Here is a 13,833-nt window from a genome sequence, read left to right as displayed (position 1 = left end):
TGGGTGACCGCCTTACTGCTGTTCTGCACAAAGTCTAATAAATCTCACAGTTCCTAATAAATTTCATCCAAGGACATAGAGGGGAGGTATATGAAGCTGTCATAACAACCAATCAGAGCTCAGCTTCTTCTGCCCTTGAAAAATTAAAGCTGCCTTGTGATTGGTTGCTATGGGTCTTTCATTAGACGACTTCTTAAATCTAGCAAATACAGTGCATAAATACACATAATACCTAAATGATCCAGCCATACTATCCAGTGCCACAATATCCCCACTATACAGTGTCCACATGATACATGGTATAGAGACTATCCCAGTATGCTGGGACAAAAGTAGTCAGGCTCTTTGTATAGGCCGATACGTCTTTTCTGTTATCCCCACTAATAATTCTACATTTTATTGGGTAATTAAGCTGTACCCCATCTGCTACACGAATATATAGCCATGGATGTAAGTATATACACGTGTATAGGGAAGGGGAGCTCCACCTCAGGAATGGAGAATACCAGAACATTGAAAAGCAGTGGCTTGAGTAAAATATTATGACGCATCTATATAATGTTTGGACACTACGCAGCATGGCCATATTCATACAGAACTGGCTTTTCATCCTAGATGTCTGCCTTATCCACCACAGCCAGAGGAAGGGCATAAATCTTGAAACTGTGCATAAAAATATTTAGATACAATTGTGTATATCTGGGACATGGACAATAAATGGTGTGCCAACTCTTCTCTCTACCCATTGATGCTACTTTGCATTGAGTTTTAGTTTGTTGAAAGATCTGGAAATCAAACATGGCCGATCTAGTGTCCACCAGACACTATCTCCCCTTACGTATATATTTTGAATTTACCAATAGTAGCTCATGCGTAGATTGACTCTTTTGTGGAAACAGTGCAGTCCGATAACTTCTTGCACCGATTTATGAGTAGTGTTTACTGTTTCTTAAGACTTTTTATGGCACATAATCCCTTCTTTACTACTCTAAAGGTGAAACGATAAGAGACAATTTATAGCTAAATGTTTTCTTAAGATGAAACAACAGAAGTTCCTTCCCGATGTAAGACGTCAACTCTCTCCTGTGCCATTACATAACACTGCACTTTGTTGACCTGAAAGAACATTTGCAACAAGTTTTTTTGGGATTGTTTAAGGCCTTGTATAGACTTATGGAGCCTCCACCACATCCCACGTGGAGCCTCCACCACATCCACCATCAGCACCAACAAACCAAGTCACCATGACACTGGATACTCCCTTATGGTGATAATGTCTCAATCAAGATCCTTACTTCCTGACTTTTCCCAGACAGTACAGAAGCCTGAGAATAAGCAAGGCATTAGGGTATAGCTACTACTGGCAGATTGAGTGCTTCTAAATATATAATGCCCTTGTCGCTGATCACTAACCTTGACCATCATGTTATGAAGCCTGTTTTTCCAGTTTCTCTTTCATAGGTTTAACCATCTTTTTCCTTTTAACTCTTGTGTTTTTTCATGACACATTTTCCTCTACTTCACATAAAGGAACTCCATCACAGTCTTAGTTCTAGGTATGGCTCTTCTGATGTGGCTTGCTGCTTCCCTGCAACTCTGCAAAAGAATATATCCCAACTACCCTGCCAGATGATGTTGGGGAAAGGAAGATCAGTTATGTTGGCACTGCCTGACCCTTTTATTCTTGAGATAAGTCATAGGTGCATAGGTAATATTTGCTGCTGTCAGCACTGACAGGAGGCAGTACCGGGAGCCGAGTGTGATGGCCGGCACCTAACGATCAGTATTATTTAGATATGGTCAGGCACGGTTTAGGAGTACTTGTTAGTACAGAGCAGGGCTGACAAGTGAGAGGCATCTGATTTGGGTCTAAGGGGAGTAGCAGTGTGTATCCTTGAGAAGACCACCAAATTGGCTTATGAAATTGTGAATAAACTTTGATTGGATTGATGAGCTTTTTAACCAGGGATGTAGTTACCTAAAGTACAGAGGTTATAGATACAGCTAGCCCTGGAGTCTGGCCCAAGAGATGATGAGGATGTCCCATTTTCATGAGGTCACAGTTGATCCCTTAAAGTTACATATATTCAATATATGGACAAAATTATGTTTGAAAGAAAATCCTTTAAAATTAAAAAAGGGTCCATTAGGATGTCTGTTTCTTCATTGCGGTCAGAAAAGATTACATTACGATATAACTTCATTCAAAAAAATTGAAATGCATAATTTTTTAGTTTTATATAATTATACATTGAGTTGCAGCAATAAAGGGTGAGATGGGCCTCACTGCTATCACCAATATCTGTTTTGGAAACTGTCATTTAGATGGTGCCAGACCAGATGTTGATCAGATCTTTCTTGTCTCCATCTCAACATATAGAAAGGTCACTTCTACATCCAGTAATTGGCTGAGCATTTCTTATGTGTTGGAAAAAAAGGAAAGGAAGCTCTGAGCAGCAGGAAGGGCAGCATCTAAATGACACTGGCAGGGGGATCATCCAGAACGTCCAATCATCTAAATATATTGCAGAGGTTGGAGGAAAGAGGGATCAAGTAGTTGCGAGAGAAGTCTTTGTCCCTGTAGACATGATTCTGAGGGGCCCGTCCATCTATACAGAACATGAACACTTCCCCTTTCAGTGCAGCTTAGTATTTGTGGCCATTACTGTACACAGGACAAAATGGATCATAAGAAAGATCTATTAGGTTATCTGTGATTATAACGTAAGAAATAGTCCTCACAGTCCTTTCCAAATGGGGTTTTATTTTGTAGAATAAGAGCCTAAGTCCTCTGGTTTTCTGCTGGGCCGCTCCGACCCTCCTCCTATTTCATTTGGGTTATGTATTGTTTTCATCTACTTAACATGAAGGAACATTTGCTGTGATTTTTGTGATGTTGTTTGCTGAATTATTATCATATGTAAATGGAGCAGACTGTGGCCTTCCCTGGCCTGTAGAGAGTCTTCACCCCGTAGCGGTCGGGTTCCTTGCCATGCATTGTTCTAAGACACAGTGACAGTCATTGCCAGGGGACTCATCATGTCACATAAGATTTTATAAGTGTGGCATTGAAATGTTTGTGCTCATTATGGCTTTTTATTATACATTAGGCCGGCCTCGAGCTCTCAAAGGTGAAGATGATAACACAATTTATGGTTGCCTGGTTATCAGTCACACACTAGGATTATAAAAGCAGACGGAGATCTAGGAAGCATGCTTCTCCATTGTAGCTATATACATAACCTAGCGGCCTCGAATCGCAGGAGCCTCAGAGACGGTCCGGCCATGGGGGTCCAACTTGCAGGGGCTTTGTGCTTCTTATTCACGCTCTTGGTGATTGTGAATGGTAAGTAACAGAGGATTGATAATGTCCATTGTAGTTAATTTTTTGCTACTTTCTGCTAATAATTTATATTTTCATATAATTGTATTAGCTCTGAAATAGAAGCAGGGAAAATGCATGGTGTCCGAGAGGAGACTGACAACCAATGATATAGTGTACTGGATATATATAAATTATATTACTGACATGGGATTGGTCTTTGATAAAGCTAGAAATTTGGATCAGTCCAGATAAAGCTTCTATGATGCACCTCTTCTTTGGGGCCAAGACTACCCTGGATCCTGAGTCATGACTTATGAGTGTGATATTGACTTATGAGTGTGATATTGACTTATGTCAGCCCACTTATCCAGTGAACTAGTAAGATCTATAGATCGGGTGAGGGGTCTGTAGATGTTCCTAATCTTCTAGACCATCAGATATTGTATAAGTTGTGAGGATCACCACATCCACCCATAGCTGTGCCTAAAAGTTACCAGATCCCTGTGTTTCCCAGTCAGTCCATCCTGTTACCTATAGATTAAATGGTTAATGATGGTCGTTCTTGGTAGACATTCAACCTTCAGAGGATGCAAGTAATTTTAAACTAATGGGTTTTCTGCACTATTGGAAGTTACATAATTGCAGGTATAGCACAACTTATAACTCAATTCTGGTATTGGATGATTCGGTCAATCTGTTCTACTATTTGGATGCAATCTGGATTTCTTGTTTACTAGCTGCTAGACGAATACAATCTTACCATAAACCAAAAGATATAACTCTATATTTTAAAATTGTATTTAAAAGGAAGGAGCCTGAAATTTAAAGGAGGTGTCTGCTATTGGGGCACCACCTGACAAAAGGGTCTCCTATTTGGGCCCTCTGAATTAGAAAGTCTTTATAGTTAGCATATTTCAGTGATCACCATCTAAAGCTCCAATCATTGCCAGGGGATCTCATAACTAAACACAGTTCCTTTAAATATAAGATTGTTGTGCATTTTTCTGGATCAACATCACCTTGTTAGTTAGCAAAAATCTAAAGGGAAGGTTGTCCTTTAAAGATGGCAGAAGACAACATTGGTCGAAGATTGTGTCCAGACAGCTAGGATCTTGGAGCACCATCCTCCCTTGTCTGCTGACAAATTCAGATCTCAGAGTCTAGAATCAAAATTTACCATTTACTACAATAAGACTGTAGTGAATGAAGTGCCAGGAAGGTTCTGACTACAAGCTTAGAAGATGAAGGGGCAACGGTGTTCAGAGGGTGATGGCCACAGCTCTGGATAAATAACATAATGTTGTAATAGTTGTAACATTTCTACTATAATACCAAATATGTATTATATATTTTTTTTAAATTTACAGTATATATATATATATATATATATATATATATATATATATATATATATAAAAAGGTAATATAGGTTTACATATATAGGTTAGGGTTTTGTGCAAATTACGCATTGTATATTTAGCTAATCCTCTTTTAGTCTCCCTAGGGAACTTGACTGATTGCATGATGACTTGTTTAGTACTCTGCCCAGCTAATGTACTGTCAAATTGCTGATATCCTGTTACACCTACCCATTGGAGGGTGTAAAGGAGCAGAAAAGTGACAAAGCCTCCCTTGCTGCCAAGACACATTGATGCCAAAAGCAGGCAGCTCCTAACTACCTGGATGCTGCAGTCACAATTGACTGCTGCATCTTTGTGCTTTAAGAGCTGGGATCTGAGTTACCTCCAATTCTGGCCACTGATCATGTATGGCTCAGTGTCAGCACCATATAACCTCACCTAAAACTTTGATGTCATGAAAGGGTTAAGCATGATGAATCTTTGTGTTTATTCAAATTCAGTAACTTTGTAACATTCCAGTAATGAATGTCAGAGACAGGGACTCGTCTATAGGAACTAATTGTAAGAACGATCGATACCTGACAGTATCTGTGTCATATAAACATATTAACCCCTGGACCGACTTCACCTTCCACTGAACCATCCACATCTAATCTGTCCGGCTGTAAAGTACTCTTGTCAAATGCAGAATATACTGCATAATAACCGCTATAGGAAATATAATACAGATTTACATAACATGAGTTTAGCCAGATATGAGACGCGATTGACACCGGAACTAATTACTTATCACAGAGAAGGAAACATTTCAGGGACAGATGAACATGGGAATTTTGTAATATATCTTACCAGAGAATTCACTCTGGAAAAAAGAAAACTAAAATCCTTCTTGAAGGGGAGAGATCAAGTTATATGTGACCTATTGAAGTCTATGGATAAGGAGGGGGATACTGAATTTACACTATAGCATGTGCTATGGTCGGGTATAGTGAAACAGCATTCTCTGTTCTGTATGTACAATGTATGTAAAACATCATGGCAGCTAGTCTACAAGTTACATGGCGGTTAGCAATACAGCTAAAGATTGTGATAATTTACAGTACTTTCCATAGTTTCTATAAAGAGCTATGTGGCCTTTTCTTCTTGCTAATCTACCAATGTATAGCAAGGGGATTATGGCTGGATGATCAGACTACACAGGATTTGTTTGTAGTCTGTCACCATGGAGACTCCTAAATCTTGGCCATATCTAATGGCAATGATGTTCCATTTTGTATATAGGTTTATTTGGACCATAAAACCATTTAGTTTCAAAGAATCCCAGGAGCCTAGGTTTAAAAACGCATGATTCCACAAACAGCCCCTGACCTGTCCGTGGGCTGTGTCTCATAGCTTCACTAAAAGGAATAGGGCTGAGCTGCCATACTACATAGAACTTGCAGACACAGGTGGAGCTGTTTTTTAATTCTTTACAACTTCACTTTATACTAATCTCTGTTGTGTATAAAGATCCTTTTACACAGCATGATAGTAAGATTGGCACTCGATTGTGGTGCCTTAACAAAGCACGATGAATCACGCAGCCAGGCCGCACGAATCACTGGTGCATCAATCAGTCAGCCATTTAAAGGGGTGTCAGAAAGTGCCAGAGATTTCTAATTTACTTCTCTTAAAAAAAATCTTGTCTTCCAGTACTTATCAGCTGCTGTATGTCCTACAGGAAGTGATGTATTCTTTCAAGTCTGGGGAGCAGGAGAGGTTTTCTATTTGCTACTGCTCTTTGCAGTTCCTGTCCTGGGCAGAGGTGGCAGCAGAGAGCACTGTGTAAGCGTGTAAAGAATACACCACTTCCAGCAGAAAATTCAGCAGCTGATAAGTACTGGAAGACTTGAGATATTTTAATAGAAGTAAATTACAAATTTCTGGCATCAGTTGATTTAAAAGATTTTTTTTGTTAACTACCCCTTTAAATACATTGCTTGTTTATACAGATTTTTGGCTGTCTTTTTTTTTTTATGGGACAATTACCGCCTAAATAAGTGTTCCTAGGAACGCAAGTTACCGATAATCAGCCCATGTAAAAGGGCCTTTAGTGTCCACCTTATGGTATTGCTGTACGGTGTCACACAGGGTCTGTGCAGCAAGCAATCTGTGTGATATAGAAATTATTGCATAATGAGGTGGATTATGGAACCTAAGTGACGGCTACCTTCACAACCACTATAGGTACCAAGAAGGCACAGGCGAACAGAGGGTTGAATGCACCCAAACGTATCCAAGCTTCATCTCTGAGACTCTTTATTGCCCCTTAATCACTTCTCAGGAAATTGTATCACACGGTGCATCTCCCGATATAGAAACCATTTATAAAACCTGGGCTCCTTCCAGCAGTTCTGAAAAGTGACCAGGAAATGGAAGCAGTGTGTAAACTGATTAACTCTTACATGGTATTCACTGATCTCACCGGCCGTGTCTCATCTCCGCCATCACTAACCACAAACATCACGCCATCAATGCTATAGACTGCTTCACTGAGCTGCAAGAAAAGTGTGGAAAAGGGGGAGATAAATGAGAACATGACGGAGCTCACCCTAAGTAACCAAAAGACTCGCCAATCAGATTGCAGCCTGGACAGAAACTTTATTGAGAGGTAAACAGTGTAGCTGCCTCTAAAGAATTAATAATTGTGGGCTCTAAAAACACAGACTTTAAAGAGAGGACCCCCCAACCAGGAGCCAGTAACATACAGTTCATACATTACAATGATTAACCAGTAGGACGCCAGGCACAGTACACTGCCCCAGATGGGGCTCTTTAATGGAGGCTCTTAGCTAGTTGTTAATAGTTGGACACCAGCCGCAGTATAAAGTCCTCCAACTCGGGGGCGCTGTAGCTCTTAGGTAGTAGTAACTTACCATTAAACCATTCACCAGGCTTTAGAGCTTCTTTGACAATGCTCCACCCAAAGTTCTTTCGAGTATGGCAATAGGCGCAGTATACAGCACTCAAGCCTTGGGGGCCCTGTATTGGTATCTTTTAAGTCGTAGTAGCTAATAGTTTAACCCTTTATAAATAGAGCTTCTCTCCTGATGCTTCACCCAAAGTCCTTTCCAGCTGGACACCAGATACCTCATACAGCCCTACCTGTTGGAGGCTCTCTACTGCATGGGTCTCCAAACTGCGGCCCTCCAGCTGTTGTGAAACTACAACTTCCATCATGCCTGGATAGCTAAAGCTTTGGTTTTGGCTGTCCAGGCATGATGGGAAATGTAGTTTTGCAACAGCTGGAGGACCACAGTTTGGAGACCCATGCTCTTCTTGAAGCTATTAAAGGGGTTATCAGGAATTAGAAAAAGCACAGCTACTTACTTGGAAAAACAGCACCACCCCTGTCCTCAGATTGTGTGTGGTATTGCACTTTAGTTCCATTTATGTTTATGACTGAGCTGTAAAACTACACCCAAACTGGGGTGGGGGTGGGGGAGAAGTGCTGTTTCTGGGAGAAACCAGCCATGTTTTTCTCTCTTGGATCTCTTGGATAGCCCATTTAAGTAGAAGTAGCCAACAGTTTAACCCTTTATTAACAGCTAGCGCTTCCCTCCCGGTACATTAAAAGTCCTTTCCAGCTGGATCCAAGGTGCAGTATACAGCCCTTTAAGTTAAGGTCTATATAATGTAAGCTCTTAAAGTTGTATTAAACAGCACAATTTTCTTGGGGGAGCAAGCACCCTGTCAGGTCAGCACTCGCTTTCCCCTCGTTTCATGCTCACAGCCTGTGTTATTACACGCACAGACAGCTAGCGGGGAGCAGCGTGGGGGGCCATGGGGGGCAGTGTAAGGGGCTGCCCCGAACAATCCTTAGATCATCTGGACTGCCCATTGAAGTCAGCAGTGGTCTGTTGCTGCTATTGCTGCTCCAGCGACGAGAAGCTGACATGTGCTATTACACGAAACGATTACGTGAAACGATTATTGGCCTGAACGGTCGGTAATTGGCCAAGACCGATAATCATTTTGTGTAATAGGGCCTCAAGGTAGAAATGAATACTTTAAAGGAGAACTATCAGCAAGTTAGACGAATGCCCCTATAGCACCAGGGACACTGAGAAAGGAACGTATTTGTCTCCGCTCCGGAGCCCCCTTAGGAGCACTGCTGCGTCATCCAGCCTGCCCCTTCTAATGAAAATCTATGGAGGAGGCGGTCCGAATGAAGCGGTAGTGCTCCTAAGGGTACTCTGGAGCGGGGTTTAACATGCCTAACAGCATGGGACTGGCATTGAGGAGGAAGATAAGACACAAACCTTTCTCCTCATCGTCCCCAACGTTACAGGGGGCTTCGTCTAACCTGCTGATAGTTCCCCTTTAACAGAACTCAATATTGTTTAAACCTATTGGTAGCTAGAGAGTCTCTTAAAATGCTCCACCCAGAGCCCTTTCCAATAGACACCGGGCACTTTATACAGCCCTCCAAGTTGGGGACCTGTGTATAGGAAGCTCTTGAATGGTAGTAGCTACTACATCATTTATTCATAGAGCTTCCCTCACAAGTCTCTATGCAAAGTCATTTCTAGCTGGACAACAGACAAAATACACAGCCTCCATTTGGCATAGCTGATCTTATAAATATAAGATATATTCAGATCACATGGTCATCTCCTAGTCTTAGCCAATGAGTGGTGTTGCAATAGGGGCTATGCATGTAAAAGATGAGGAATATAGATATACAAGTATTCAAGTAACAAACTTTGGCTCTATTTTTAATATTAGTATAGTATCAAATATGGAGAAAATATAACATAAATTATAACCTAAATAAATAATATATAACATGGAAGTATAATATCTGTAACATGTAGAAGTATCTGGAGGCAAATGACTCGCTGCAGTATAGCTCCCTAGGCTTTGGCTATCAGGGCATGATGGGTATTATAGTTCTACAACTGGAGAAGCACAGATAGGTAATAGTGACCACAACATAATAAGTGTTTATTTATCCTTTAATAAAATGCTTAGCAGGGGGGGCAACTAAACGTTAAACTACAGGAAGATTAATTTCTAAAAACTAAAGGCCCTATTACACCAATCTATTATCAGCTGAATTTGGCCGATTATTGGTGTAATAGGTAATGTTAAAAGGCAATTATCAGCCAACATGCACAATGTCAGCTGATCGTTGTCTTTCAACATGTTGAAAGACAACAATGCCACTAGCAGCGGTCTGCTGGCCGTCGCTCGATGTAATAGCAGCAGCAGACCACCACCATCTCCTATGAATTACGCAGACAGCCCCTCCTGCAGCTTCCCACGGCCCCCCCACCCCCCACTCTTACCCACTCGCTGTCAGCAGGTGTAATAGCACTGACAGCAAGCGGAGAATGAGAAGCAAGCTTGCTTCTCAGCATTGCTCCATGTAATAGGGCCTTAAAGGAGAAATCCGGCCAAAATTTTTTTTTTTATATGTTATTAATGATGGAAAGTTGTACAATTTTTTTAAATGTACATTAATTATGGGAAAGGCTCATATACTGCTATTTCCCTTAATTTAGTGTATCAGGAAGTGTTAGAATTCTCTCAGAAGCAGTGACGTCACGACGAATGGTGTAATTCCTACGGAGTGTCCAGCAGGGGGCGCACTATATATAGAAGTCAATGAGTACCATTGACTTCTATATATAGTACGACCCTGATGGACACTCCATTGGAATTACAATGGATGTGTATGTAAATGTAATATAGTTTTTGATTGAATACATTTATTGAATACTTTGGGGAGCAAGTGTCCTTGCTCCCCAAAGTATTCCATAAATGTAATCAATCAGTACATCACAGTAAGCCCGCCGAACCGCCGCCTCTACCGAACGCCCGCCGCTCTGGACAACACTCAACTACTACTCTCATCACCTGCTCATCACCTGATGGGAGGTGTAGTAGCTGGGTTATATGGCTGAGATCGCCGCCGCCGCTGATGCTGCGCAGGGGGAGCGGCTCATCACTGTGCAGCTATCATCCCCCTCCGCTCCCCCCTCCTGCTTCTTTCGGGATTCGGGCAAACTTTACACTATCTGATGGCTGACTCCCCGCCCCGCAGCGGCGGGCGGCATCGGTTCGCCAGGCTAACTGTGATGTACTGATTGATTACATTTATGGAATATTTGGGGAACAAGGACACTTGCTCCCCAAAGTATTCCATAAATGTATTCAATCAAAAACACTGTATATTACATTTACATACACATCCATTGTTAATTCCAATGGAGTGTCCATCAGGGGCGCACTATATATAGAAGTCAATGGTACTCATTGACTTCTATATATAGTGCGCCCCCTGCTGGACACTCCATAGGAATTTCACCATTCGTCGTGACGTCACTGCTTCTGAGAGAATTCTAACACTTCCTGATACACTAAATTAAGGGAAATAGCAGTATAGGAGCATTTCCCATAATTAATGTACATTAGAAAATTGTATAACTTTCCATCAGTAATAACATATAAAAAAATTATTCTCCTTTAAGAGAGGACCTTACTGATATAGATTGGGACATAGCCCTGAGAAGTAAGAGAGGACCTTGGTGATAGACTGGGACATAGCCCTGAGAAGTAAGAGAGGACCTTGGTGATAGACTGGGACAGTGCCCTGAGAAGTTAAAGTACACAAGAGAAATGGGACATGTTTAAGTGCATCCTAAGTAGATGCACTATGGGAATAAACATAGTAGAAACAGGAGAAAACCAACGTGGTTAACTACAGTTGTTATGGATGCAATAAACTATAAAAAAAAAAACCCAAGCAATAGGTCCACTAAAATAAGAAGATAGTGGGGAAACATTTATAGGCAGAAGAATGAAGTGTGTAAAACAAATAAAAGAAGCAAAAATTGCAACAGAAAGAATGATTGCCACATAAGGTAAAATTAATCCCAAAATGTTCTTCACCTATATAAATAATAAGAGACTTAAAACTGAAAATGTTGGTCCCCTCAAAAATAATCTGGGTGTAAAAAAGGTGGAAGCCTAGGAAAAGGCCAATCTACTAAAAACATTCTTCTCAGTTGTATTCACAAAGAAAAAAACTGTAACAGATAACATGAGTAGGGATGATGTAAATCCTCTCACCTGCCACAACAAGAAGTGCAGCAATGGCTTGAAACATCAGAATCTATCAATCACTGGGCCCAGAAAACATCCATCCCAGAGTTTAGCAGGAATTAAGTACTGTGCTAGAAAGACCCTTATTCCTAGTGAAGGTTCTATAACGACAGGGATTGTTCCACAGGACTGGCGCATAGCTAATGTAATACCAATATTCAAGAAGGGGTCAAAGAGTGATCCTGGAAACTACAGGCCTGTAAGTCATGGGTAAAGTATTTGAGGGTTTTGTAAGAGATCCTATACTGGAGTATCTCAATGAAAATAATCTTATCACATAGCACCAGCATGGTGTTTATGAGGGATCGGTCCTGTCAGACTAATCTAATCAGCTTCTATGAAAAGGTCAGTTATAGGTGAGTTATAGACTGGTCCTGGGGGAGGCTGTGAGCATTGTGTATCTGGACTTTTCAAAGGTATTTGTTACTGTGCCGCATGAAAGGTTGGTCTATAAAATGAGGATACTAGGACTAGGGGAAAAAAGAGTGATAGGAAACAGAGGGTGGTCATTGATGGAACATACTTACATTGGCTCACAGTTACTAGTGGGGTACCACAGGGGTCAGTATTGGGTCCACTTTTTAAAATGTTTATTAATGACCTTGTAGAGGGGCTACTCCATTTTTGCAGATGATACTAAGCGGGGTAAATAAATCACCACAGAGTGGGATAACAAAATATTACAGAGGGATTTGGAGAAGCTGGAGGTTTGGGCAGAGAAATGGCAAATTAAACTGAATGTGGATAAATGTAAGGTTATGCACTTGCCATAGAAATAATAAGTACAGTCATGTGCTAAATAATAAAACTGCTTCCAAAGAGGACCTGGGGGTATTGGTGGACAGTAAACTCAACTTTAGTGATAAGTGCCAGGCAGCGGCTGCCACAATTTGTAAAATCATGAGATGCATCAAAAGAGGCCGAGATGCTAAAGATGAGAACATAGTTTTGCCTCTTTATAAATCACTGGTCAGACCACACATGGAATACTGTGTACAGTTTTGGGCACCGGTATATAAGAAGGACAGAGCTGAACTGGAGTGGGTGCAGAGGAGGGCGATCTGATCACAATCTACAAGTATATGAATTGACAGTACAGAGATCTTTCTGGTGATCTTTTTACACCTAGGCCTGTAACCATGACAAGGGGGCATCCTCTGCATCTAGAGGAAAGAAGGTTTCACCATCAGCAGAGCAGCAGATTTTTTACTATAAGAGCATTGGGACTATCATACCTCCCAACTGTCCCGGATTCCGCGGGACAGTCCCGTTTTCGGGGTGCTGTCCCGCGGTCCCGGAACGGCACCCAGTGTCCGGCATTATACGTGGCCCCACCGAAAAAAACAATAAACCAGTAACTCACCTGTCCGCCGGTCCCAGCAGCTCCTCTCCCGGCAGAGCGCGCGCTCCTGTCATCCTCCGGGGCGGGCAGCGTGGTATACAGACACTGACTGTGCCGGAAGTGACCTGTATCCTCTGTCATGAATTACTTCCGGCACAGTCAGGCAGCAGGCAATTGACACCTGCCTCATAAGGGGTTTTTGCTTTCTTCTGGATCAACACAGTAGGCCTATTCTGTAGGTTGAACTTGATCGACTTTTGTCTTCTTTTCAACCTTTCTAAGTATGTCACTATACTCCAGAGGTCTAGGTGACAGATAAAGCAGCTGCATGAGGGCTGACATGGCTGACAAGGGTACAGATAGCTACTTCCTGTTCCAGAAACTAAAAGCAGGAGATGTCCGTAACAAATATATCTTAACTACCTAGAAAAAAGGTAGAGTGTATATACACTTAGCACAAGATATACGTGGAGGGATTCTGATTTACTGAACTATTTCTTGTACTTTTCCTTTTTTTTAGGAGTCCCAACAGGGAACACACTGAATGTAAAGGCAACGAGAACTCCGGTAAGAACAATGAAGGCTAATTGTCAGTAACTGTGTGATTTGTAAATAGAATATTATGCTGCTGAGCTAGTGTATCTAAGCCTACGATG

General features: G+C 41.5%; 1 protein-coding gene across 1 annotated transcript in view; it reads left to right on the top strand.

Moving 5' to 3' along the window:
- The first annotated feature begins 3,200 nt into the window (after positions 1–3,200).
- PLB1 (phospholipase B1) overlaps positions 3,201–13,833 on the top strand; it is a 79,252-nt gene continuing 68,619 nt past the window's right edge. Inside the window, exons 1-2 of the mRNA XM_069955085.1 lie at positions 3,201–3,346; positions 13,698–13,744. Of these exons, the coding sequence (XP_069811186.1) occupies positions 3,214–3,346; positions 13,698–13,744 (180 nt within the window). The 5' untranslated portion in view covers positions 3,201–3,213. The remainder of the gene's footprint in view (positions 3,347–13,697; positions 13,745–13,833) is intronic.

The sequence above is a fragment of the Dendropsophus ebraccatus genome, chromosome 15 (genome assembly GCF_027789765.1).
Source record: "Dendropsophus ebraccatus isolate aDenEbr1 chromosome 15, aDenEbr1.pat, whole genome shotgun sequence".
Lineage (NCBI taxonomy): Eukaryota > Metazoa > Chordata > Amphibia > Anura > Hylidae > Dendropsophus > Dendropsophus ebraccatus.
Note: the sequence above shows the minus strand (reverse complement) of the source record. Positions and strands in the feature narration are given on the sequence as shown.